The sequence below is a fragment of the Ovis aries genome, chromosome 2, assembly GCF_016772045.2.
Source record: "Ovis aries strain OAR_USU_Benz2616 breed Rambouillet chromosome 2, ARS-UI_Ramb_v3.0, whole genome shotgun sequence".
Taxonomy (NCBI): Eukaryota; Metazoa; Chordata; class Mammalia; order Artiodactyla; family Bovidae; genus Ovis; species Ovis aries.
Window position 1 is genome coordinate 13036595 of NC_056055.1, and position 27109 is coordinate 13063703.

Here is a 27109-nt window from a genome sequence, read left to right on the forward strand (position 1 = left end):
TTAGACCCTTCCTGACCCACAAATATGTTATGTTAGTTATTTTGAAGATATTAATGGAATGAAATATCTCAAATACTTCGTGTGATGAAACTAGTAATAATGTATATGACTTGGGAGCATGGACACCTGTGTATACCTTATGAAAGGTGATTTTGCAATAAACTTAAGAGGAATAAACTGTTCATTCCCTTTCATACACTATCCCATTTTGGGGAACTTTTGCTAATGAAAATACCTCATGGAAAAATAAACATCTAAGTGCATGGTAATTGTAGCATTATTTCTAACAAAATATGGAAGCCGTGTAAATTACTTTTTTTAGTAAAGTGGCTTAAGTGATTTATGATACATCTTGTCTATGTGTGTGCTGAGTTGCTTCAGTCATGTGTTATTCTTTGTGGCCCTGTGGACTGTAGTCTGCCAGGCTCCTCTGTCCATGGGATTCTCCAGGCAAGAAACTGGAGTGGGGTGCCATGCCCTTCTCCAGGGGATCTTCCTGACCCAGGGATCAAACACGCATCTCTAATGTCTCCTGCATTGGCAAACGGGTTCTTCACCACTAGTACCACCTGGAAAGCCCATCTAGTCTATGAAAGAGTATACAACTAAGAACTATGAATAGAAAAGAAGCAGACTCACAGATATAGAAAACAAATTAGTGGTTACAGGTAGGAGTGCAATATAGGGGTAGAGGAGTGGGAGGCACAAACTATTGGATGTGACAGGCTCAAGGAGGTATTGTACAACATGGGAATATGGCCAATGTTTTGTAATAACTATAAATGGAAAGTAACCTTTCAAAATTATAAAAATGTTTTAGAATTTTTTAATGAGTTAAAAATATTCAATAAAATAAAAAGGGTTATGAGGAATATATATAAAGTTAAAAAACTCATACTTCACTCTTAAAGATTATGTTTGCAGTATAAAGAATGAGATCATTTGATATGCTAGCTATAGAATTTTATTTTCAATTTCTGCTTGTTCATATGTGCTTGCTGTAACATAATTGAGGCATTAGATTTAAATAATTCTTCCCCCAAAAGATAACACTACCTGTTTCCTCTCTTGAGTTTTTACTTGAAAATTGAGACAGTTTAACACATGCCTTCTCAACTCCACTTACCTACATTATCAAATTGTTTGTGTGTCATCTTTTATTGTCTTCTCTTCTATTCCATCTCAGAAATGAAGATGCTTCCTCCTTTGAAGTCAGTTCCATCTGTCTCTTGACTGCATCCCTCCCATCTGTGCCATGCCTTTATCCATAGTTATCCTCTTTCAAACCTGGTCATTGGACTCTTACTGGTTTCTGCTACCCAGCTACCACTCTCCATTCCCTTTTTAGCAGTTCTCTGATTTTCCTCCAGGAAACCAAGCCCCTTCTAGTGCTTAGTCCATGTACTTCCTTAGGGTCCATCTCCAGGTGTAGACCAATCAATGAACTCTATCACCGTCAGGAATGGGCCCTTCACTCCAGTCAAGCCAATCCAAACCCAACCAGAGCTAATTCCAGGATTTTGCTTAAGCAGTTCAGTAAGTCTCTCACTTTGATTGCACTGAATTTGAACTTGGAAAGATAAAGTGCTAAAGCTCTTATAGCTGGCTTGCCACCAAAGGGAACCTAAAAATGAAGCTACCATACAGAGGAAAGCAGAATCAGGCCAAGAAGTGCCCATGGCATTGATGGAACCCTGAATCTATGTATGTCTGAAGCCTGAACTACCCCCATAAATTCTTCAGTTATATAAACTTTGGGTTGCTTTTTCTGTCATTTGGAACTAAAACATTTCTAATGAATATATCTGTTCTCTCAGACTATTCTCGTTTATTCACAATCTAACTCTTAAAAGAATTAGATGTATTCACTGCTTCCAATTCTCATTTTCCACTCATTCCCTCATCGACAGTCTTGAAAGTTATCAAGGATCTTCTTGCACCTAGTTTAAATTCCCGTTTCTCAATCCTAGTATCCCTTGCTTACGCCAAAGTGCATTAACTGATCAGCTTCTATACCCTGGGAACTTCCTCCTCTTTTGGCTTTGATCCTTGATTCCTACCCAGGTTTTCCTCTGGCTTCTTTATCTCCAGCTGTTCTCACATGTAAGTGTTTCCCAAGGCTCTATCTTTTTCCCATTCTACCTCTCTCCATTAATTTCATCCCCCAATTCAAATTCTAGCTATAAATATCTTTAACTTAAACAATAGCCTCAAGTTCACACCAAAGCTCTTGTTTTCTTTTCCAAATAATTCCTTGCTCCATGTATGTCATCCTCTTATTTAAATTTTTATACCCCTCCTCTGCCGTTACCTATAGGATCAAGACTGGACCCTTGTATTCCAGTCTGACTCGAATTTCTCCATGATTTTAACCCAGTCTATGTTCCCAAGCACATTTTTTGTGTGACTCAGAACTTAACTTCATATATTATTCTCATTCTCTTCCAAGTACTTGGAGTTGTTCATGTCTGATTTGAAACCCCAGTGTCTAGGAGAATCCCTCCTCTATAGAAAACACCCACTTTGTGTTTGATGGTGACTCAGTTGATAAAGAATCCACCTGCAATGCAGGAGATCCAGGTTTGATCCCTGGGTTGGGAAGATCCCCTGGAGAAGGAAATGGTAACCCACTCCAGTATTCTTGCCTGGGAAATCCCATAGAGAGAAGAGCCTAGCGGGCTACAGTCCATAGGGTGTCAACAGTCGGACACTACTTAGTAACTAAACCATCACCAGTGAGTGAACAAATGAATGACTGTGTGCACAAATGCATCTTGCTGTCTTTCCCCTGCATCCCCCACCAGCTCTGTCTCCCTTCCTGATTTTATCCTTGTATTAATCAGACTCAGAGAAAGTTTCTTGCCAGCTCAGAACAGCTTTCTGGTTTCCTTCTCTTTACAGATGATATTGCCTGATGGCTGCTGCTACTCAACAGTTTTTTCCCTGTGTTGCAAAAATAAAACTTTGGATTCTCAGTTGATTCTGTATCTAGGCTCTGGAGCAAATCCATAGCCATGCTTTTGAGGAAAGACTTGGTCCTGTTTGGTCTCAGTTCTGTCTGGAGGTAAAAGAGCCCTGCCCTAGGGGTGGAGCAACCTCTTATCAGTCAAGTATTTCTTGACTGGTGTCTGTAGGGTATGGATCCCTTTTGAATTAATGGAACAGGATACCTGTATTGTAGGGATCACCAAGGAGCTTAAATTTGAATTTTATGAATTTTATGCCGATTAGCTAATGGAAAATAAAGTCAAGTGACCCTGTCCATTAAGCTGATCTGCCTCCCTATATTCTAACTGCAGAGTCATCCAGCAAGCCTTTGATTATCACATGGATATTTATCTCCCAAGAAATGTTCCTGAGACTAGAATTTCTTGTTGAATAGAACTACATTAGCATGCTGTTTATGCTTATGCTATTGATGTTTATGGGGTTATTTTTTAAAACTTGGTATGTTTATATCATGATATCAAATGTTCAGATGCTAAGTCATATCCAACTCTTTGCAACCTCATAAATTGCAGTATGTCAGGCTTCCCTGTCCTTCTCTGTCACCCGCAATTTGCTCAAACTCTTGTCCATTGAGTTGATGATACCATCCAACCATATCATCCTCTTTTGGCCCCCTTCTTCTCCTGCCCTTGATCTTTTCCATCATCAGGATCTTTTCCAAGAGTCAGCTCTTCATCTCAGGTGGCCAAAGTATTGGAGCTTCAGCTACAGCATCAGTCCTTCCAATGAATATTCAGGATTGATTTCCTTTAGGATTGGCTGGTTTGATCTCCTTGCTGTCTAAGGGACTCTCAAGAGTCTTCTCCAGCACCACAATTCAAAAGCATCAATTCTTCGGTGCTCAGCCTTCTTCATGGTCCACCTCTCACATCGTACCTGACTACTGGAAAAGCCACAGCTTTGACTATATAGACTTTTATTGGTAAAGTGATGTCTCTGCTTTTTAATATGCTATCTACATTTGTTACAGCTTTTTTTCCAAGGAGCAAGTGTCTTTTAGTTTCATGGCTGCAGTCACTATCCACAGTGATTTTGGAGCCCAAGGAAATAAAATCTGCCATTGTTTCCATTTTATTCCCCATCTATTTGCCATGAAATGATGGGACCAGATGCCAAGATCTTAGTTTTTTGAATGTTGAGTTTTCAGCCGGCTTTTTCACTCTCCTCTTTCACCTTTATCAAGAGTCTCTTTAGTTCCTCTTCACCTTCTGCCATAAGGGTAGTGTCATCTGCATATCTGAGATTGTTAATATTTCTCCCAGCAGACTTGGTTCCAGCTTATGAGTCATCCAGCATTTCACATGCTGTACTCTGCATATAAGTTAATAAGCAGGGTGACAGTATACAGCCTTGATGTACTCCTTTCCTGATTTTGAACCAGTCTATTGTTCCACGTCCAGTTCTAACTGTTACTTCTTGGCCCGCATACAGATTTCTCAGGAGACAGGTAGGGTACTCTGGCATTCCCATCTCTTTAAGAATTTTCCACAGTTTGTTGTGATCCATACAGTCAAAGGCTTTAGCATAGTCAATGAAGCAGAAGTAGATGTTTTTCTGAAATTCTCTTACTTTTTCTGTGATCCAGTGGCTGTTGGCAACTTGATCCCTGGTTCTTCTGCCTTTTCTAAATCCAGCTTGTACATCTGGAAGTTCTCAGGTCATGAACTACTGAAGCCTGGCTTGGAGAATTTTGAGCATTACCTTGCTAGCGTGTGAAATGAATGCAATTGTGCAGTAGTTTGAACATTCTTTGGCATTGCCTTTCTTTGAGATTGGAATGAAAACTGACCTTTTCCAGTCCTGTGGCCACTGCTGAGTTTTCCAAATATTTTGTTTGTGTGTATGCGAAGAGTTGACTCATTGGAAAAGACTCTGATGCTGGGAGGGATTTGGGGCAGGAGGAAAAGGGGACAACAGAGGATGAGATGGCTGGATGGCATCACTGACTCGATGGACATGAGTCTGAGTGAACTCCAGGAGACAGTGATGGACAGGGAGGCCTGGCGTGCTGTGATTCATGGGGTCACAAAGAGTTGGACACAACTGAGCAACTGAACTGAACTGATATGTAATCATATCTCCAGAAGGACTCATATCTGTAGCAATTTAGATATCATTTGAAAACCTGTGGAAAAGATTTGTAATGCTGGTTCTGACTGACAAAAAATATCAACCTTCTGTGCAAAAAAAAAAAAAAGGCATCCAAAAAATGGGGTGGGAGAAATATATAGATGCAGTATTATAAATCTTTTGGGCTTCCCCAGTGATCCAGCTGGTAAAGAACCCACTTGCCAATGCAGGAGAGGCAAGAGACTCAGGTTTGATTCCTGGGTCCGGAAGATGCCCTGGAGAAGGAAATGGCAACCTACTCCAGTATTCATGCCTGGAAAATTTGATGGACAGAGGAGCCTGGTGAGCTACAGTCCATGGAGTCACAAGAGTTGGACACAACTTAGCGACTAAACCACTACAACCACCACCGCTACCAGTGAATTTACCCCCACCTGTCAATAGGAAGACTACCTGTAACAGTCACCATTTTCCTGGGGTGGCAAAAAATTAAGTTCAGTTCTCTGAGACCACTTCCATAAATATTCTCTTTCTTCTGGCATGGCACTACTGAAAATTGACTTACTGAAGCAGTTAACTGCTACTTATCTAGTATTTTTAAAACCCCTAGAATTGAGCTCCTATGAAGAAATGTTGGTGGCAAGAATACACAGAAGAACTGTACAAAAAGATCTTCACAACCCAGATAATCATAATGATGTGATCACTAACCTAGAGCCAGACATCCTGGAATGTGAAGTCAAGTGGGCCTTAGAAAGCATCACTACGAACAAAGCTAGTGGAGGTGATGGAATTCCAGTTGAGCTGTTTCAAATCCTGAAAGGTGATGCTGTGAAAGTGCTGCACTCAATATGCCACCAAGTTTGGAAAACTCAGCAGTGGCCACAGGACTGGAAAAGGTCAGTTTTCATTCCAATTCCAAAGAAAGGCAATGCAAAAGAATGCTCAAACTACTGCACAATTGCACTCATCTCACATGCTAGTAAAGTAATGCTCAAAATTCTCCAAGCCAGACTTCAGCAATACTTGAACCGTGAACTCTCTGATGTTCAAGGTGGTTTTAGAAAAGGCAAAGGAACCAGAGATCAAATTGCCAGCATCTGCTGGATCATGGAAAAAGCAAGAGAGTTCCAGAAAAACATCTATTTCTGCCTTATTGACTATGCCAAAGCCTTTGACTGTGTGGATCACAATAAACTATGGAAAATTCCTCAAGAGATGGGAATACCAGACCACCTGACCTGCCTCGTGAGAAATCTGTATGCAGATCAGGAAGCAACAGTTAGAACTGGACATGGAACAACAGACTGGTTCCAAATAGGAAAAGGAGTACATCAAGGCTGTATATTGTCACCCTGCTTATTTAACTTATATACAGAGAACATCATGAGAAACGCTGGACTGGAAGAAACACAAGCTGGAATCAAGATTGCCAGGAGAAATATCAATAACCTCAGATATGCAGATGACACCACCCTTATGGCAGAAAGTGAAGAGGAGCTAAAAGCCTCTTGATGAAAGTGAAAGAGGACAGCGAAAAAGTTGGCCTAAAGCTCAGAAACGACATTCAGAAAGGGAAGATCATGGCATCTGGTCCCATCACTTCATGGGAAATAGATGGGGAAACAGTAGAAACAGTGTCAGACTTTATTTTTGGGGGCTCCAAAATCACTACAGATGGTGATTGCAGCCATGAAATTAAAAGACGCATACTCCTTGGAAGAGAAGTTATGACCAACCTAGATAGTATATTCAAAAGCAGACATTACTTTGCCGACTAAGATCCGTCTAGTCAAGGCTATGGTTTTTCCTGTGGTCATGTATGGATGTGAGAGTTGGACTGTGAAGAAGGCTGAGTGCCAAAGAATTGATGCCTTTGAACTGTGGTGTTGGAGAAGACTCTTGAGAGTCCCTTGGACTGCAAGGAGATCCAACCAGTCCATTCTGAAGGAGATCAGCCCTGAGATTTCTTTGGAAGGAATGATGCTAAAGCTGAAACTGCAATACTTTGGCCACCTGATGCGAAGAGTTGACTCATTGGAAGATACTCTGATGCTGGGAGGGATTGGGGGCAGGAGGAGAAGGGGACAACCCAGGATGAGATGGCTGGATGGCATCACGGACTTGATGGATGTGAGTCTGAGTGAACTCTGGGAGATGGTGATGGACAGGGAGGCCTGGTGTGCTGCGATTCATGGGGTTGCAAAGAGTCGGACACAACTGAGCGACTGAACTGAACTGAACTGAACTGAAGAAATGTTATGAGAAATGTCTTTACATTTCTGGTAAAACATCTGGCAAAGAGCCACTGTCTATTAATGTCTTTTAAAATGTACACTGTATAAAAAACCTTATGATAATTCCTCATAGGACTGAGAGTCAGGGGAATGTTCGCCTCCCTTGAAAATATGATCAGCTTCCTCTCATTAGACCAGAAGACTTAGGGAATCCCTTAGGTTTCTCTCTTTTCATTGCTGCCAAAAATCTCAGGATTACCTCTTCTACTCAAATACAATAGTCTCCCTTACCTTCTGTTTCCTGGCATTTCCTAACTGCCAACTCCACCCTGGATCATCCTTTAATGGCTTTGTTATATATTTTTTAATACTTTTATTTATTTTTGGCCGTGCTGGGTCTTTGCTGCTGTGCAGGTTTCTTTCTCTAGTTGCGGCAAGCGGGGGCCGCTCTCTAATTGCTGTGTGCGGGCTTCTTGTTGGGGTGGCTTCTCTTGTTGTGGAGCATAGACTCTAGGGCAGGCAGCCTTCAGTAGCTGAGGCATGTGGGCTCAGTAGTTGCAGCTCCCAGGCTCTAGAGCACAGGCTCGATAGTTTTGGAACACGGGCTTAGTCGCTCTGCTGCATGTAGGATCTTTCCAGATCAGAGATCGAACCTGTGTCTCCTGCGTTGGCAGAGGGATTATTTACGACTGAGCCACCAGGAAAGCCTCTGGTTTTATTATTTTAGCCCCTTGAGTCTTGCTCATTTGAAATATTCACAAAGCGCATTGACTATACACAAAATAAAACTTTAAAAATCTAAATCAAATGAAGCTACATAACTATGACCTAGGGTTATGGTAGATAATGAGCCTTCCCTGCTGCTGAAAGTTTTCATGCAGAGGTTGGGTGGACATCTGGCTGGGATGCACTGTAAACAACAGCTATAATTATTTCACAGTTTTAGGCCAAAGGCCAGCCATAGCAAATTCCAGGTAATAAATACGGTGGGATGGTTCTTTCCTGCTCTGCCCCTGAGTGTTTCCATCTAGGCCATCATAGCGTGTTCCAGTAAGATTCACTGTGGTTAAAAGAAGAAAGAAAGATATCATGGAAACATATACACTACAGTGTAAAATAGATAGCCAGAGGGAATTTGCTGTATGACTCAGGGAACTCAAAGTGGGGCTCTGTAACAGCCTAGAGGGATGGGGTAGGAGGTGGGAGGGAGGTTCAAAAAGAAGGGGACTAGGTGTACCTATGGCTGATTCATGGTGATGTGTGGCAGAAACCAACACAATATTGGAAAACAATTATCCTTCAATTAAAAATAAATAATTTTTTTAAACTAAAAAGAAAAAGAAAACAAAAAGTAAAAAGGCCCCTTGAGTCTTGCTCTGATGTCTTTCAGATGGGACACCCAAAACCTTGGCTGATTTTTGTGACCAGAATATTACACTATATTCTGTTAAGAGTAGTTCATAAACTTGGTTTATAGACCCTCTTAAAATCCAATGGAGACTATAAACTCTTTCCAGAAGAATATACGTATGCACCTAAATCGAAATGTGCATATATTGCTAGGCTATTCAGTGAACCTCTGAAGCTGATTGAACCTCTGAAGCTGATCACTAGATCCCCCATGTTCATAACATTGGTTCCAGACTAACTGGTAGAAGTCTGTGGAATAGAGAGAAGGAAGAGCAACAGATTTGCCAGGTCTTAGTCAACTGCTTAAATATGGGCCAACACTCAAAAATTGGTTCCATCTTTTCATCTTTTGGGCTTCCCTGATAACTCAGTTGGTAAAGAATCTGCCTATATTGTGGGAGACCCTGGTTTGATTCCTGGGTTGGGAAGATCCCCTGGAGAAGAGATAAGGCTACCTACTGCAGTATTCTTGGGCTTCCCTTCTGGCTCAGCTGGTAAAGAATCCACCTGCAATGCAGGAGACCCGGGTTCGATCCCTGGGTTGGGAATATCCCCTGGAGAAGGGAAAGGCTACCCACTCCAGTATTCTGGCCTGGAGAATTCACTGGACTATACAGTCCATGGGGTCACAAAGAGTCGGACACGACTGAGCGACTTCCACTTTTACTTTTTCATCTTTTGATATGAGAGTAAGATGGTTCCCCAAAGCACTTAGGAAAGATGAGAGCGAAGGGATGTAAGTACATAGATGCTAATAAACGAGTTATTCACAAATGAATAATTCAGAAGAACAGAGCTCTCATTTTAAGTGAAAGGAAACTCTTGCCCTTATGGGTGTGAATTGTGGGCTCCAGCTGAGGACATGGACATCATTTCCAGCAAGCACCCTCCTTGAAGGAGGCACAGAGATGAAAAGAATTCCAAATGAGCAGCACCTTTAGGTGCTGGAAAGAGGATAGGATTGGAAGCAGCGGTCACATACTCAGCATCTTCAAGGGCCAGGCAGGAAGTGAGGAGAATGGTGGTCCCTGGAGAATCACCCTCCCAAATGGTCTTTGTTCATATTCATAAAAAACAGCATTTGACCTACCACTCGAAAAAAGTATCTGTGGCTGACTTGCCATCTCTGGAGTCAAATGATTGTAAGTTAAATTCCAGGTCTGCTTCTTATTAGTGAGGATCTTGGGAATGTACCTTAACCACCTTCGGGCTCAGTTTCATTCTTCATAGTGACAACATCATGTGTCTTTGAACGTTGATCATGAAAATTTGTGACAATGTAAATAAAGTGCCTCACACTAGACTTGGTGTATACTATGAAATGTAGCTATTATTCGAGCCCCAGGCCCTAGCTGTGTACCTATCTCCCTGAAAATTTATAGGTAAATAGAAATATAGGAATAAAGGTTATCAGAGACCTCTAAAGCTCTTTGAGTAACTACAGTATGCATTTAAGCTAAGTCATCTTAGCATTCTGGAGTTACCTACCCAGTGGTTTCAGTCTTAATAGATTGTGGCTTCCCAGGTGGGCAGAGTGGTGAAGAACCCACCTGCCAATGTAAGAGACATGAAAGATGCAAGTTAGATCCCTGCATCAGGAAGATCCCCTGGAGGAGGGCATGGCAATCCACTCCAGTATTCTTGCTTGGAAAGTCCCATGGACAGAGGAATCTGGTGGGCTCCTGTTCATAGGGTTGCAAAGAATTGGACACGACTGAAGCAACTTAGCCCACACAGTTACAGAGGCATTCTGCGTGAGGGGAAAAAGAAAAGCGCTTTTACTTGGTCTTCGGGGCTCTGAGAGGTATCAATCCCTCGAAGGGGTTACATAAAAGCCCCATGGGCATCTAATGTGTTGGCAGAGATTAATTGACTGGAGGAGGCAAGAACTAAGTGAACATGAGGGGAAAGTCAGAGAAGTACAGCAACTATGTACCACCATTTAGCAACCTTGCTGAAGATTGCTAAAGATACAGCTCTCAGCGTTAGCAACTTAAAGGCAGTAATTACTTGTGTATGTCTTTTCTCCAGGGCACGGTTTTGGGTGAGGCAAGATACTGCCCTTGTTGGGTGGAAACATGTCTTCATTTGAATTTTTGATGTTTTGTTTATCATGGGTTTTTTTTTTTTTTTGCATTAAATTTTAATACTTTTTTAAGTATTTTTTTTAAGTACTAAGGTATTATTTATCTTCATTACTAAATTTTTTTGGCACCCCTTAAATTTTCCACCCTAGTCCCAGCCCTGTTCTTCTCTGAATATTAAATTGTTGAAATCATAGGAGTGTTTCATTCAGTGATTCACAAAAGGATTAACAAGACTCAATAGCATGTTATATTCATAGCTAAGATTTATTACAGCCATAAACATAGAGTTGAAACAACAGGGGGAAGAAAGATAGGCATTGTTGGAGTCTAGAAAGGTCCAGCACAAATTTCTGATGTTCTTCCTTGTCCAGAGCTACTTAGCAGTACCTAAGTTTCGAAGTACCCCTGGACAAGCACTCCCTAGCTCAAGGATATATGCGGAATGTCTCTGCCTAGGAATGCCTTTTTGAGTCTCTGGGTCTAAGTTCTTTTATATGGGGACTGGTCACATACACAAACCTTGCTAAGCAACCATCGCTTCACAACCAGCCATAACAATGGAAACTCAACAGTAAAACTAGGTGCACATTATCATTATTGATGTTTATGCAAAGCAGCTTAATAAGCCAGCAATGGCATAGTCCATTGCTCCAGAAATATATACAACAAAATCATCCATCGCTAACACAAGGAACACTTGGAGGACCACAGTCCCCAGGACTTAGTGAAGTCATGGTTCTCTTGGAGACACACCAGGAATAAGCAACCAGACCTGTTATGTTAACCTTTTCTCTCACATGGATTCATGTGGAAAATTGAAGTGTCACCTTTATTAAAAGTAGCGGTACTGCTAAATTGTGGTAATTGAAGAGCATGGCTTAGATCCATGTCAAAAGACTTTCCACTAGATTCTTGGAACCTAGACTTTGAGATGACCCATCTATGGGAGAATCTAGGACTGCAGAGGACACACTTACCCACCCAGATGGAAGAGATACTACTGTTTTTGTAATGGTGGAAAAAAAAGTGTTAGTCATTCAGTTGTGACCGACTCTTTGAGACCCAGTGGACTGTAGCCTGCCAGGCTTCTCTGTCCATGGAATTCTGCAGCCAAGAATACTGGCATGGGTAGCCATTCCATCCTCCAAAGGAATCTTCCCGACCCTGATTGAACCTGGGTATCCTGCCTTGCAGGCAGATTCTTTCCCATCTGAGCCAAAGGGAAGCTGCTTTTTGTAACTATTTAGCCCCCAAAGGGAGGGTGATAGCTTTCCAGAGCTATCTTTAAAAGGCAGATATTAGGCTTACTTCCAATATGCTTTCCAGAAGGAGACAGACCTGTCCCTTGAGCAGACACTCCTAAAAGGAAGAGAACAGGCATGAGCTCATTCCTTTGTCTAGGCTCAGCTGATAAGCTTATCTTTGAACGTAGGGAGAAGAAAGTGAAGGGATATAGCAAACAGGTATATTTTCCCAATACTGGACAGTTGAGCAGATTGCTTAAAGGAAACGTAAAAACAATAGTACATGCCATTGAAAGGAATGGCTCCAAAACTGTTTTTATCCCTGAGAACAAAATTCCCTCCCACTCTTCCAGTAATGGGCAGGATAACATTTTCTCTGGTCAGAGTCCAGAATCACTCTCAATGAAGCTTGATATAAATTCCTACAACACCAGATTCATGCCTCTTTTTTCCCCTCCAGCAGAAAGCCACCTTGTCCTGAGTGACTGACTTTCAGGCAGCTTTAGTTGATGGCATAGTTATTCATAGTTGGCAAACTATGACCCCAGGGAGAAATCTGACCCCACAGTTTTACTGGGACACAGCCATGCCCATTTGTTTAAATATTATCTACAATAGCTGTTTTTGTTGCAGGAAGGGGGACCCCTTCCAGGGCCTGAGAGTGGCCTCTTGTCTAACACTCGGAAATGAATTGTCTGAGGAGATGCATGTGTTGAAAAACAAAAGATTTGATTGGGAAGGGGCGCCTGAGCAGAGAGCAGGAAGGTAAGGGAACCCAGGAGAACTGCTCTTTCACATGGCTCGCAGTCTCAGGCTTTATGGTAATAGAGTTAGTTTCCGGGTTGTCCCTGGCCAATCATTGTGACTCAGACTTCTTCCTGGTGGCACGCGTATCTCTCAGCCAAGATGGAGTCCAGTGAGAAGGATTCTGGGAGGTTGGTAGGAGACATGAACTGGCATCTCCTCTCTCCTTTAGACTTTTCCCAAATTCTTCTGGTTGATGTAGCTTGTTAGTTCCACATTCCTTACCAGGACCTCCTGTCATAAGATAACTCACCCAGGTGGTTACTATCATGCCTAGCCAGCTTGAGTAGTTTTAGTCAGTGATTCTCCTAATAACTTGAGTAGATTTTTCTTTAGAAAAAGGAAGTTTATTGCTGCATTATCATTATAAAAAGTATACTGTATTTTTAATATTATATAACTTTATAGATTTATAGAGAAAACATTTAGATTTATGTAAAAGTTGCAGATAGTGCAGAGAGTTGATTTGAGTAGTTTCGACAAAGACCATATGGCCTATAAAACCTAAGATGGGTATTACCAGGTCCCTTACCAAAAAAGTATTTATGCCACCAGTGCACTGAGAAACAGGTGCATAGGCAGTTTCTAACTCTACTACAGGAAAATGAAAGTGAATTAGCATGTTATCGAAATCTCACTACTGGAACAAGTTGAGAAAGGGGCCAGTACAGACTAAGGAAAGATTAGCTAACAGATTGCTTTATATGCTTTTTTCTTAAATTCAGGTGCAAGTAAATTCAAGTTGTTTGAAACAGACTATTTCAAAGAGGCCATGTCTTCTTGGTTAGATTTTGCTAAGCTCCAAAAACCGTAATTTACCTGCTTGCATTTGCAGAGTCTGTTCTGGGTGTTGTGATAGTGAAAGAGGAAGTGTGCAAATACTTGCAATATGATGCAGATGGTTCTGAGGAAAGAATGAGTGTGGCTGGAGTCAGAGAGTCAGAGAAAAAAGCCAAGATAGGAACCAACTCTAACTAACCCTATCCACCTCTCAATAGAAGGTTGAGGTACTTTTAAACGTTCCCTTGTTGGGATATACCCTTTTCATCTTATTAATCACATATAATGTCTTAGAAGAAAAAGAGTATCATACTATTTCAGTTATAAACTTGTATTGTTCATACAAGTATTTCCACAGCTCATCCTCCAAGAAGTATCTTGTGTGGGTTAGTTTGGTTGGGCTTTTTGGTTTATGTTGGTTGTTGCTGTTGCTTTGAGAATTTTATTGCTGCTGTTATTTCTAACTGCAGATGTCTGAAAATTGTCGAACTTTCACACAAGTGGTCCAAATGTAACTTCAGTATTCACTCAGTTGTGTATCAACTGACCAAAGTATTTTATACTTATTCTATAAGGACATCACTAGCCAGATTCCTTGATGTATATTCTTAGAAGTCACTGTCTCACCAGCACCCTTGCATTTTCCCAGTAGCAGGAATAAACTCTTCATAGGAGATTGCATGTCTTTGGCATAAAAAACTGCCTCTGGTTGCACCTGGGTGGTGGGTAAATGGGGGGATGGTGTTCATGTTATTATTCTCTATTTTTGTGTATGTTTGAAAATGTCCATAATGGAAGTTTGGGTTTTCTATTTATTTATTTGGCTCTGCTGGGTCTTAGTTGTGGCATGCAGGATCTTTCTTAGGCAAGCAAACTTTTAGTTGTGACATATAGAATCTACTTCCCTGACCAGGGATGGAACCTTGCCCCTCTGCATTGGGAGCATAGAGTCTTAGCTACAGGACCACCAGGAAACCCTGGCATTTTTCTTTGCACTGATTGTTGGATGTAGTTGGTGGTTCTCTAATGCATGAACAACCACCATATATTCCACTGGTCTTTGCAAACTGGAGCTTGAAATTTTCATTAGCAATCATTACTAGGGTGGCAGCTGTACAGGAAAAATGAAGTCGTTGAGCATAGCAAGGTTAACACTACTTCTTAATGCTTCAGAGTGGAGCATGCTTTGAGAGGTACAACTAAACATTCAGGTTAAAATGAAAAAATATTTTGGGCAGAAATTAGATATTAATGGCCTTGCAAATATATCCTTTCGAAAGAAAGCTACTTATGAAATGAGCCCTTATCAGTAAACTTCTCCTCATTTGTTACCTACATTTATTAAACTCCTGTAGGCAAAGACCTGTGCTAGACAGGGAGACACAAAGATAATGTTTGTCTTTGTCAAACTGGACAAAGAAAGAATAAGACAGATAACACCTAATCCCCAAAACTTAGCACTTGGCCCTCAATGACCAGAAATCAACTTAGCTCAATTCACTTCAGAGTTAATGCCATTCTAATAGAGCACCTACTCTGGGTAAGGTTCTGAGCTAGCTACTAAAACTGTGGAGGAAAAATATAGTCCCCATCCTTGGTCTAGTGGGGAAGATGTGTAATAAAATCAACTCTTGGATTCTGGAATTGCACTGGCTACTATGAGATGACAGAAAAAGACTTCAGGGAAGTCTTCATGAGTTAAATCTTAAAGGATTATTAAGGTTAGCAAGTGATTAAAAATGAGCAGAAGCAGAGAGTTATAAAGTATCTCTGGTATGAGGTCAGGAATTATTTGGTAATCAAATACCAAGAGTATTTAATTATCACTAGAATGTGCGCTGTGTGGTGGGATTTTGTCTTGTTTTGTTCATTGTATGTCTGGATCTTGTAGGCACTCATTAAGTATTCATTAAATGAACAAACAAATCCAGCTATAAATTGTTGCTTGAGTCCAGAGTTTATGGTAGAGAGCGACAGTGGAGGTGGAAAAGATAAAATCAAGGGATCCCTGTAAGAAGCTTGAATTTTATGATGATGGAGAAACACTCAAGAATTTCACAGAGTAAAATAGCATGGCAGGATTTGTGCTTTTGAGCTTTGCGGGGGAGAAGTCTCAGGGGCATAAGACTGGAGAAGGAAACAAAGTGTAAGCTGTTGCTAAAATCCAGGGGAAAGTTGATTGGGTAAAAACCATGGAATTCAGACACAAATTCAATGTCACCTAAAGCCACCAAATGGTTAGCATGAAGAAGACTGGCAGTACCAAGCACTGTCAAACATGTGGGACAAGCAGAACACTTATCCCCTGCTGGTGGAGTTTACACCAATGCAATCTCTTTGAAAAGCTGTTGGGTAACTCCTACAAAAGCTGAATGCAGTAATCCCCCTTTCAGGTAAACTACAGAAGCCAACAAGAATGGGTGCTCATATGCCCCCAAAGATGTCTGTGCAAAGGATGTTCCTAGCAGCACTCTTCGTCATAGCCCAAATGGATAAACTGTGTTACAGTCATGCAATAGAATACTAAAAAAAAAAAAAAAAAAAAAAAAAGCTGAAAATGAATGTATGGCCATTACACAGATAAATCTCAGAAACATCATGTTGAGTAAGAAGCCAGGCGCAGAAGAATACACACAACATACTATAGAATTCCATTTATAAACGTTCAAAGACAGACTCAGCCCATTTGTGGTGAAAAATCTGGAGTAGACTTTGGCTTTGGGCACAGGGTAATTAATGACTGGGAGCGAGGAGCTAAGCTATATCTACATCTTGATCTGGACGTGGTTATACGAGTGGGCTCTCTTTTGTAATAAGTCGCCAAGCTGTATGCTGCCATTTGTGCAATGTTCTGAATATATATGAATATTTTAAGTGGCCTCAGTTTCCTGGCTCAGGTACCTGGGTGCGTGATGGTGGCCCTGTATTAGATTCAATGTGTCTAGAAGAAAGAGGAGTCAAATTCCACGGTTACCAAGGCTCTTAGTGCGTTTGTGGCTTCTGGCTGCCCAAGTCACAGCGTAGGCATACCACAATCCCTATGGTCATGGAAATCACCCCTCCCTGGAAATCGCCCTTCGAGGTGAGCCCTCCTGTTTCTAATACCCCTACAGATTGTGCCACCCCTCTGTTCAGGGAACTCTCATCCAAGAAGAGAAGCCCATTTTTAGGGGCCCCCAAACTCTTTGGCTCCATGCTGCTTTTTGGCAGTGGGGGAGATCCTAAGATAAGGAGTCAGAATCAGATCCACTAGAATCATTGCCATAAGAATGATAAAACCGCATCTTCTAGACCACTGGGGGTGGGGGGGACTGTCTAGAATTACGAGGCAGTGGTCATGGGGAACAGACACACCTTGGGAACTTCTCATCCCTTCTTTGCCAGTGCTTTCTTCTGCTCAGCTATTACGTGTGCCTTCACTGGAGTCAAGCCACTCCTGAAGCAGAGGAGTAGAGGATAGAGACTCAGGAGGAACCTTGGACAGAAGCCACAAGGAAGGATAAGTGGGAGCCACTGCAAACATAGTTTAAAACAGGGGGAAAAACAGACTGAGACTGGAGTGAACCCCAAGCCTCTCCCACCTTGCTTTCCACCCCAGCATCGGTTAGAGACCAGGGACAAAGTTCCTTTCTGGCCAGGTTGAGCTGTCTCGGAAGTCCTAATATCCTCAAGTGAAAAGAGTGAAAAAAGCATGCCCAAGCTCCCAGCTCCCAGCCCCCAGCTTCATGGAGCATGCCAAGCAGGCAAAGGCTTGCTTCCTTTGCCTCATCTTGATCAGGAGTTTCCTGGCAATGGGTTCAGTACTTTGGTCAGTTGGCTAAGCTTACCATCCTTTTTCTACCCCTGGCCAAGCCTGGTCATTCAGATGACCAAGTCCGACCTCTGTTCCTGCCAAGACTTCTTGGCTTGGTACCTCCCCTAGCCTGAGAGGGGCATGAGACTCTCACCATGCCCTAGAGGCTCCATCCAGCTGCCACTGACTCTTAAGAAAGAGCCTTTTGCAGATCCTTCCTGACACCTTCCTCCCCTGGTGGCCAAGGCCAAGAGAACTAGTTATAGAGGAGATGGCTACAAACCAGACAACCCAGATAAAACATGAAATTCTGCACCCACACTTAGGTAACCCTATTCTCGAGAATCAAAAGAGCAATTTGCTGTTATAGAAGTGGATCCCTGAGCGAGCCGGTAAGTGAAATGGGATCAAGACAGAGGCACAAGAGTGGGGTTGACTTTCAAAAAATAGAATGAACCATGATGCCCTCAGGCGCCATGCTGCTACCTGGGGAAGCAGAATCATTAGATGTGGGCCTAGTTTCTTCCCTGTTGCACACTGAGCACTGAAAGTAGTTTTAGACTTTTCTAACCCCTACCCCCGAAGTCCTAACACCATTTCTGGCTGCTGAAACCTTTCTCACTAGAATCTCAAGTCTTCACCAGATCTCAGCTTCAGTTTACCCACACTCTTCCTTTTCTCCAACCCACCTCAAACAATTGGTACAAAACTGATCATGAAGAGTAAGGGTCTTTAACTTCCATATTTCATCAGATATAAGATGTTCAATGATAGATGCACCATCCTAATTCAGAGATGTGAAAAGTTGAAAAGAAAATGTGCTTCTTAGAATCATTATTATTACCTGAACTAAAGTCAGGGCATGGGAAATCACAAGCCATTTGATTTTAGGGGATCATGTATATGCATTAGCAAGCCCTCAAGATCAGTGTGTATAAATGCCCTGAGAAGTTTTGATGATTGGGTTTCCTCATTTTGAACAACATGATATATTTTAGATCTTAGTTTAGAGGAATATCATGGAAAATTACATAAATCTGTTAGAATATTAGCATAAGCAATTTTGAAAAGGTGCCAAATAAAACATCAGCAATTTAGTGCGTTAATGTGTATTTCTCTCTAAAGTATCTTGCAGACGATGGAAATGAGTAGTGGATAAATTTATAAACAGGAACAAAATTCCACAAAGCTTCATCTTTGCCATATTTGAACCAATAAATATTTCACCTTGTGTATTTGTGAACAGATTTTTGAACTTTGTGGAGCTGATGCTAAAAAACTGGAAGAAAAGATTCGAGAATTCATGTAAGCTGATCTCCAAGACAAAATACACTTGCAATGTTCTAAAAGGCCACAGTGAATGCGTTGTGTTTTTATTTCCAGCAAACATTGTGGTGTTCTATTGATCTCTCTCCTGATGCTTTACAGGTTGAATTCCATATCGCAATCTCACTGCAAAAACTGTCAAAACTCTTGTGCTGTCAGAGATAGTGTCATTTGCATTCTTTTAGCCTTGCACAGCTGAGTAATACCAGCTCAGTAACAAGGTTTTCCAGAGATGGCAGAAGATGGGATCTATCATAGCAATCAAGAAACATATAGAAGTCTTATTGACTTGGTGCACTCCAAATATATAGCAGACTCTTCCCAACTGAGCCATTGTTTGTGGTACAAAATTCTTCTCCAGTGCATCACCTTGTATTGGAACCATTGGAGAAAAGAAAGCACGGTGTATACAGCTATGGTTACATGGATAAATACTATGTGCTAGGCAATATGCCAAGCCTGTAGCTGAGATTTGGCCTCTGTACACCAATACCAAATGGAACCTTAGAGACAGTTTTGGGTGAAGTAGGAAAAAAAAAAAAAAAAAAAAAAAACGGCTTTATTGCTTTACCAGGCAAAGGAGGCCATGCCCTCAAAACTACGTGTCCTGACCTGGAGAGGGTAGTGAGGAATTTTATAGTAATTGTTCAAAGAGGAGGGTGTGATAGCTCATGGACATTCTTCTAATCAGTTGGTGGTGAGGTAATTGGGAGTCAGCATCATCAGCCTTCTAGTTGCAACTGGCCTGGGGTCTTTGTGCTTGTAGGCAGCATACAGTTAACTTTTCCCACCTGGTGGGGTTTCAGTATATGTAAAGCAGCTCAAAGATATTGCTGTGTATATCACTTGACGGGGAGCCAGGACCCTGCCCCAAGCCTGTGCTGTTGTTTCTCGGCTGCTCCTCCCTTGTCTCTTTCCATTATTAGCAACTATTTGAACCTGCTATTTGGAACTCAGGAGAGGGCATGGAGGGTGAACGAAGCCTATTTCCTACAAACAAGAAACAGGGGACACAGAAATGTTTCTGTGCCCAGGAGCCCCATGGGATCCTGCTCAGTTTCAAGTCCTTTGCATCCATTGCCTCATTTAATATTTGCAACAATCCTGTAAGTAGACATGTATGAGGAAATGTTTAATGAGCTCTCTGCATGGAAAAAGTCTGTAGTGATTGCCAATTTCTATGGTGTAAATACTTGGTAAATTTCAAGCTACCAACATGATGTTGAAACTGTTTATGTTTGGGGCTTGAACCCACAGTCCTTTAACTGGAATACGGACTTAATGAAGCTCAGGTTCTTGGTGTCTCATCACAGAAAGAGTTCAGTAAGAGACAATGTGATAGGTAAGAAGTGGTTTTATTTAGAGAGAAACACTTCACAGACAGAGTGTGAGCCATCTCTGAAGGTGAGAGCAGCGTGAAGGCATAAGGTTGTCAGTTTTTATAGGGGTGGGTAACTTCATAGGCTAATGAGTGGTAGGAGTATTCCAGCTACTTTGGAAAAGCGGTGGAGATTTCCAGGAATTGTGTCACCACCCACTTTTTGATGTTTATAGTTGGCCTTGGATCTGTCATGGTGCCTGTGGGTGTGTCATTTAGCTTGCTGATGTGTTACAATGAGCATATACTGAGGCTTAAGGTCTGATGGAAGCTGTTTGCCATGTTTTACCTATTTGGTTCTAATCAGTTTATGTTATGTCCTTGGGCTATGTCATTCTTAAGCCCTGCTCCCTTCCCTCCTGTTTCACCTTCATGGGTCCCAAATATACATCCTCCTGCTGTGTGTTTAGGTCATTCTGCATCTATAATAACTTCGTGCTTCAATGCTGACAGTGTATTCTTTTAAAAGCCATTTTAAACTGCAATTTAAAACTTCTAGGGCATCAACAATGCTTCTAAATCGATTCAGGTGATCACACATGAACAGCTCCTGCCAAGTCTGTGCACACAATAGTGACAACCAAGTCAGACATGCCACCTGGTCCACTTAGATTATGAGATGCCACTTCTTGTCAGAGTCATCTCCATTTCAAAGATGTTGAAATGTGCGATAACGTAAACCTAGAGTACTCGACCTCCTTGATCTCCCAATTAAAAGTTAGCTCAAGAGCAAAAGGTTAAAAGTAGTCATAAAAAGGTTGTTGTACTTCTTCTGAATGATAAGTTGATCTCAGTCCCTTGAAATGCAAGTACTAACCTGTTTGCTTCACTAAGGAAAGGACAAACAGGAGGACAGCAGCAGGGAGCGGTGAGGGGTACCAGCTCTCTTGATCTCTGTTGAACCTTGAGTTGCTTATCTTGACCCTTACAGTGTTTAGGTTAAAACACTCCCATAGGATGGGAGCATGTTATCTTTCTCACCTCTAATTCTCTGACATCCAGCCCAGTGCACAGACCAGAGGAGACCCACAAGACACAAAGCTAAATGCAACATGGTACCCTGAATGGGAGCCTAGAGCAGAAAAGGGGTAAAGTGGGAAAAATGATGAAGTGTAATTAAAATCTGGTGCTTAGTCCACAGTAACATACCTGTGTTGGTTTCTCAGTTTTAACATCAGTTCAGTTACTCAGTTGTGTCCAACTCTCTGCAACCGCATGGACTGCAGCATGCCAGGCTTCCCTGTCCATCACCAACTCCCGGAGCTTGCTCAAACTCATACCCATCATGTTGGTGATGCCATCCAACCATCTTATCCTCTTTCATCTCCTTTTCCTCCCGCCTTCAATCTTTCCCAGCATCAGTGTCTTTTCAAATGAGTCAGTTCTTTGCATCAGGTGGCCAAAGTATTGGAGTTTCAGCTTCAGCATCAGTCCTTCCAATGAATATTCAGGATTGATTTCCTTTCAGATTTAATGATTGGATCTCCTTGCAGTCCAAGGGACTCTCTCAAGAGTCTTCTCCAACACTGGACAGCTTCCATACTAGAACATGGAAGCAACCTAGATGTCCATCGACAGATGCATGGATAAGGAAGTTGTGATACATATACACAATAGAATATTACTCAGCCATAAAAAGGAACACATTTGAGTCAGTCCTAATGAACTGGATGAACCTAGAACCTATTGTGCAGAGTGAAGTCAGAAAGAGAAAGATAAATATTGTATTCTAACGCATATATATGGAATCTAGAAAAACGGTACTGAAGAATTTATTTACAGGGAAGCAACTGGAGAAACACACATAAAGAAAAGACTTATGGACATGGGAAGAGGGAAGGAGAGGGTGAGATGTATGGAAAGAGTAACATGGAAACTTACATTACCATATGTAAAATACATGGCCAATGGGAATTTGCTCTATGGCTCAGGAAACTCAACCAGGCTCTGTATCAACCTAGAGGGGTGGGATGGGGAGGGAGATGGGAGGGAGGTTCAAAAGGGAGGGGATATATGTATACCTATGGCTGATTCATGTTGAGGCCTGACAGAAAAGAACAAAATTCTGTAAAGCAATTATCCTTCAATAAAAAATAAATTTTAAAAAAACCTGTTTTTTAAAACTACTATTATTTTTTGACTGCACTGAGACTTCGTTGCTGTGTGGGCTTTCTATCATTATGGCAAGCAGGGGCTACTTTTTGCTGGGGTACAGGGGCTTCTCTTGTTTTGGGGCACAGGCTCTAGGCATGCAGGCTTCAATAGTTGTAGCCCTCGGGCTCAGTTATTGTGGCTCATGGGCTTAGTTGCTCCACGGCATGTGGAATCATCCTGGACCAGGAATTGAACCCATGTCCCCTGCATTGGCAGGCAGATTCCTATCCATTGTGCCACAAAAGGAAGTACTGCCTATTAGTTTTATGTACACATAAAAATAAAATTAAGGGGTTTAAATTGAACAGCAAAAAAAAAAAAAATAGTATTCTCCCTGTGTCAAAGCTGTTTAATACCACATTCCCCATACCACCCCAAATCATCCGAAATTACTGCTTGAAATTCTCTCTCATGGTCACATGGGTCTGTGGCTTCCATTGTGTGAAAATGTAACCAAACTCTGATTATATGAAAGAACAACAACAAAAAAAAAACAAGTAGAAGTGGAATGGTTTCCTGCTGACGGCAGAATGAAATTGTGAATCATTCATCTTTCTGCCAAAGCCCTTCATGATCTGGCCCTTACGTTCATGTTTGCCCTCCTCCCATTGTCCAAGGACTCCAGGCATTATCATTATGTCAAGCTCTGTAGTCTTCCCTGCATTTGAAATTGCCTCCTCGCATCTCTCCCTGCCAAACATTCTTCAGCATCACTAGCAAACACACCGTTCCTTCACATGAGTCCACATCATCATGCGAAGCCTCCCTCCGCGATCCCAGACAGGGAAGAGAATTCCTTCTCTTGAGTGTCTGTGGAGCTTTGTATGTACAATCATTAGAGCCGCTATCTTTTGTGGGGTGTGGTGGATTTTTTTTTGTCTGCCTAGGGTGCCAGATAATATACATGGTGCCTAGTAAATTTTGAATTTCAGATTTTTTAATGTAAGTATATCCCATGTAATAGTTAACTGAGTGCCCTGTATTTTTTATTTGCTAAACCTGGCCACCCCATGTCTGTCTCCCGTGAGCCTTAGCTTCCTAAGACAAAGGTAGTGGCCCTCCATCCCTGTGTGTACAGTGCAACCAAGACCAGGAATACATCTTTATTCCTGCCTAGAAATGCAGGTTTGGAAGAGGGAAAGAGAACATGCTCAAATCTAATACATTCATAATCTACAGACTAGACCCACTGTTGACACTATTCTCTAGCTTGTCTTTAACACACATAATAACAAGTTACAGACTGCATGGCTTCTACTGACGTTTCTAGTCTATAGGTGTCTCCCACACAGATCACATTGTGAGGGTGAGAACTTGGCCTACTGAATCCAAAGACAGGCATGACAAATAGCAGCTGCAGCCAAGGACACATCTACTCCATGTTGGGGCCAGTTCTGTCCCTGTTAATCAGGTAGGCAATGAATCACGGTGTTTTGCTTTCAGGCGTTCCTGTGAGGGCAGTGTGCAATGATGGAAGAAATCACAGGCTCTAAAGTCAAATAAACTTGCATTTGCAGGTCTGACTCAGCCACTGCCAGACCAGAGGTATCTCTGGAGCTGTTTTCTCATCTGTAAACCGGGCCATCGTGGATACCTCCAACAGGTCAACGTGAGTATTAAATATACTGATATACATGAAGCATCTCTGTGGCACCTCTCCACAGCATGTGTTCAAGTGATGATGGGGATAAGGATGATGCTGTTTTATGTCTCCTATTCCAGCCAGAATATAATCTCTTTGAACATATGAGCTGACTTTTTTATAAACTTCTTTTGTATTTTCCAACAGCCTCTAGTGCCATAGGCAGTGTTTTTTCCTCCTATAGACATCCAGAGAGATCAGAGTGTTTTCAGATGTTCGGTGCTAGTGCCTTTCAGAAAACTGACAGTATTTAACCACAGCAGGGTAGAGTAGGGTCAAAAATTAACCCAGGTGACTCGTGGACTGCACACCATCTTTTATAAATCCTTGATAGACCAAGTTTGGGCAAATTAGTACTAGAGACATTGAAAAAGTAGGCATTGCTTTCTTAAAATAGTAAAGAACAGTTTTGGCATAAAAACTGCCATTCCCATATTTCCTGCCAGAATATTCTACTGGACATGTTCCATAATCCCAGACACTCACCATCAGGAACACACTTCCATGAGGTCACCACCTCACCATCTGCCCTTCTCACTGGCTGCTCAAGAAAATAAGTTCAGAATGATTCATAATATACTCTCAGCAAACGTATATTCACCATTTAGAAGGCCTTCTCCCATCTTAATTCTTATGTGTTCCTAGTGTCATTTAACTATAGCTATCATTAAACTTGTATTTCCATATTAAGACACCTTGAGTTAAACCTAGCAAAGTCCTTATTGGCACCTGGCTTTATAACCATGTCTGTCTGTTTCTCTCTTACACATACATATATATATACATATGTACCATCATCTTCTTGGAACTCTGTGGCTTTGAACAGTTTGCTGCTAAGTCACTTCAGTCGTGTCCGACTCTGTGCAACCCCATAGACGGCAGCCCACCAGGCTCCACCAACCCTGGGATTCTCCAGGCAAGAACACTGGAGTGGGTTGCCATTTCCTTCTCCAATGCATGAAAGTGAAAAGTGAAAATGAAGTCGCTCAGTTGTATCCGACTCTTCACAACCCCATGGACTGCAGCCTACCAGGCTCCTCCGTCCATAGGATTTTCCAGGCAGGAGTACTGGAGTGGGGTGCCATTAGCCTTCTCCCTTGAACAGTTTACCTGGGATAGAATTTTTCTCACCTGTACACTGAGAAAGTTGGAATTGTGTGGTCTCTAAGCTCCCTTTCGGCTCTGTATCCTTAGGATTTGATTCTGTTTTGTCCCTGCTTCTCCTTTAGTTGATCCAGAGTCCAGCCCCCCTCCTCACCTTTTGGGGTGAGGATTTCAATATATGGAGGCAACTGCCCAGAATTCTCTGCTGGTGTCCCAGAGGGTAAGGAAAGCCCAGAAGCAGCTGCTGTTTGGGAGCTTGAGAAAGAAACTGACTATAGAGGTGATAGAATATTGCTCAGTCATAGAGAAGAATGGAATAAGGCCATTTGCAGCAACATGGATGGACCTGGAGATTATCATATTCAGTGACTTAAATCAGAAAAAGACAAATATCATATGGTATCACTTACATGTGGGATCTAAAACAATAATACAAATATTTACAAAACAGAAACAGACTCATACACATAAAAAACAAACTTACGGTTACCAAAGGGGAAACACTGGGGTTGGGGATGGATAAACTAGATGTTTGGAATTAGCATGTACACACGATTACATATAAAACAGATACTCAACAAGCACCTACTGTATAGTATAGGGAGCTCTACTCAATATTCTGTAATAACCTATATGGGAAAAGAACCTGAAAAAGAATGGCTATATGTATAATGGAATCATTTAGCTGTGCACCTGAAACTAACATAACAGCGTAAATCAACTATACTCCAATATAAAATAAAAACTTAAAAAAATACCACAGACGAGGTAGCTGTAAGCAACACAGATTTCTTTTTTTCTTTTGTTTAATTTTTATTTTTACTTTATTTTGCTTTACAATACTGTATTGGTTTTGCCATACATTGACATGAATCAGCCATGGGTGTACACGGGTGTACATGAGTTCCCAATCCTGAATCCCCCTCCCACCTCCCACCCCATATCATCTCTCTGGATCATCCCCGTGCACCAGCCCCAAGCATCCTGTATCCTGTATCGAACATAGACTGGCGATTCGTTTCTTACATGATAGTATACATGTTTCAGTGCCATTCTCGCAAATCATCCCACCCTCTCCCTCTCCCACAGAGTCCAAAAGTCCGTTCTATACATCACAACACAGATTTCTTTCTCACAGTTCTGGAGGCTGGAAGTCCAAGATGAGGGTGCAGATATGGTCAGGTGAGAAACTTCCTTGTGGTTGCAGACTTCTTGTATCCTCACCTGGGCAGGGAGTTCTGTGAGATCTTTTTTATTAGAGCACTAAGCCCTTTCATGTTGTGGCTTCCCTGGTGGCTCAGAGGTTAACGCGTCTTCCTGCAATGCAGGAGACCTGGGTTCGATCCCTGGGTCAGGAAGATCCCCTGGAGAAGGAAATGGCAACCCACTCCTCCAGTATTCTTGCCTGGAGAATCCCATGGACAGAGGAGCCTGGTGGGCTACAGTCCACGGGATAGCAAAGAGTTGGACACAACTGAGTGACTTCACTTTCACTTTCAAGCCCTTTCGTGAGGGCCCCACCATCAGGACATAATCACCCCCTAAAGGCCCCACCCGTTGGAGGTTCAGAACTGTTTCACCAGGACTATGCACTTAACAATGAAGAGTTCTTTACAGCTCAAGGAAAATTGCCACAGTCCTTTCCTGGTTGTCTGCTTCCCAGTCTCCCCCAAGTTCCTGTTTTACCAGTAGGATCCATGTAAGTTTTTTCAAACTTGATCCATTTTCCTTCTGAAATTAACTCCTCTGAAATAACCAACTTGTATTTTGGGAAGAATCTGTTTGTTCTTGGTTTTCCATTTTCAAATGAGTTGATCTTCATAGTCTTTAGACAGGAAGTTCACATCTAAGATGTGGAATGGAGGGGTTCACCTGTGGGAAGAGGGCGAAACGTAGAGAAGATGAACCCAAGGCAGCAGTTTCAGGAGATGCAATGCTACTGCTTTTAGAGCTTAGGTGGTTGTGAGAATTACACTTGAGAATACAGAGTGAGTGGTTCATTCATCTGAAATCCTGGACAGACAATAATGGATCATCATCATCTCCCAGAAGATATGATCACCTCTCCCAG

At 41.9% G+C, this 27109-nt stretch overlaps 1 protein-coding gene across 1 annotated transcript in view; it reads left to right on the plus strand.

Moving 5' to 3' along the window:
* TXNDC8 (thioredoxin domain containing 8) overlaps positions 1 to 18786 on the plus strand; it is a 36685-nt gene extending 17899 nt beyond the window's left edge. The window contains exons 5-6 of the mRNA XM_012113672.4: positions 17761 to 17826; positions 18681 to 18786. Coding sequence (XP_011969062.1) covers positions 17761 to 17826; positions 18681 to 18743 — 129 coding nt within the window. The 3' untranslated portion in view covers positions 18744 to 18786. The remainder of the gene's footprint in view (positions 1 to 17760; positions 17827 to 18680) is intronic.
* Positions 18787 to 27109: the final 8323 nt, after the last annotated feature.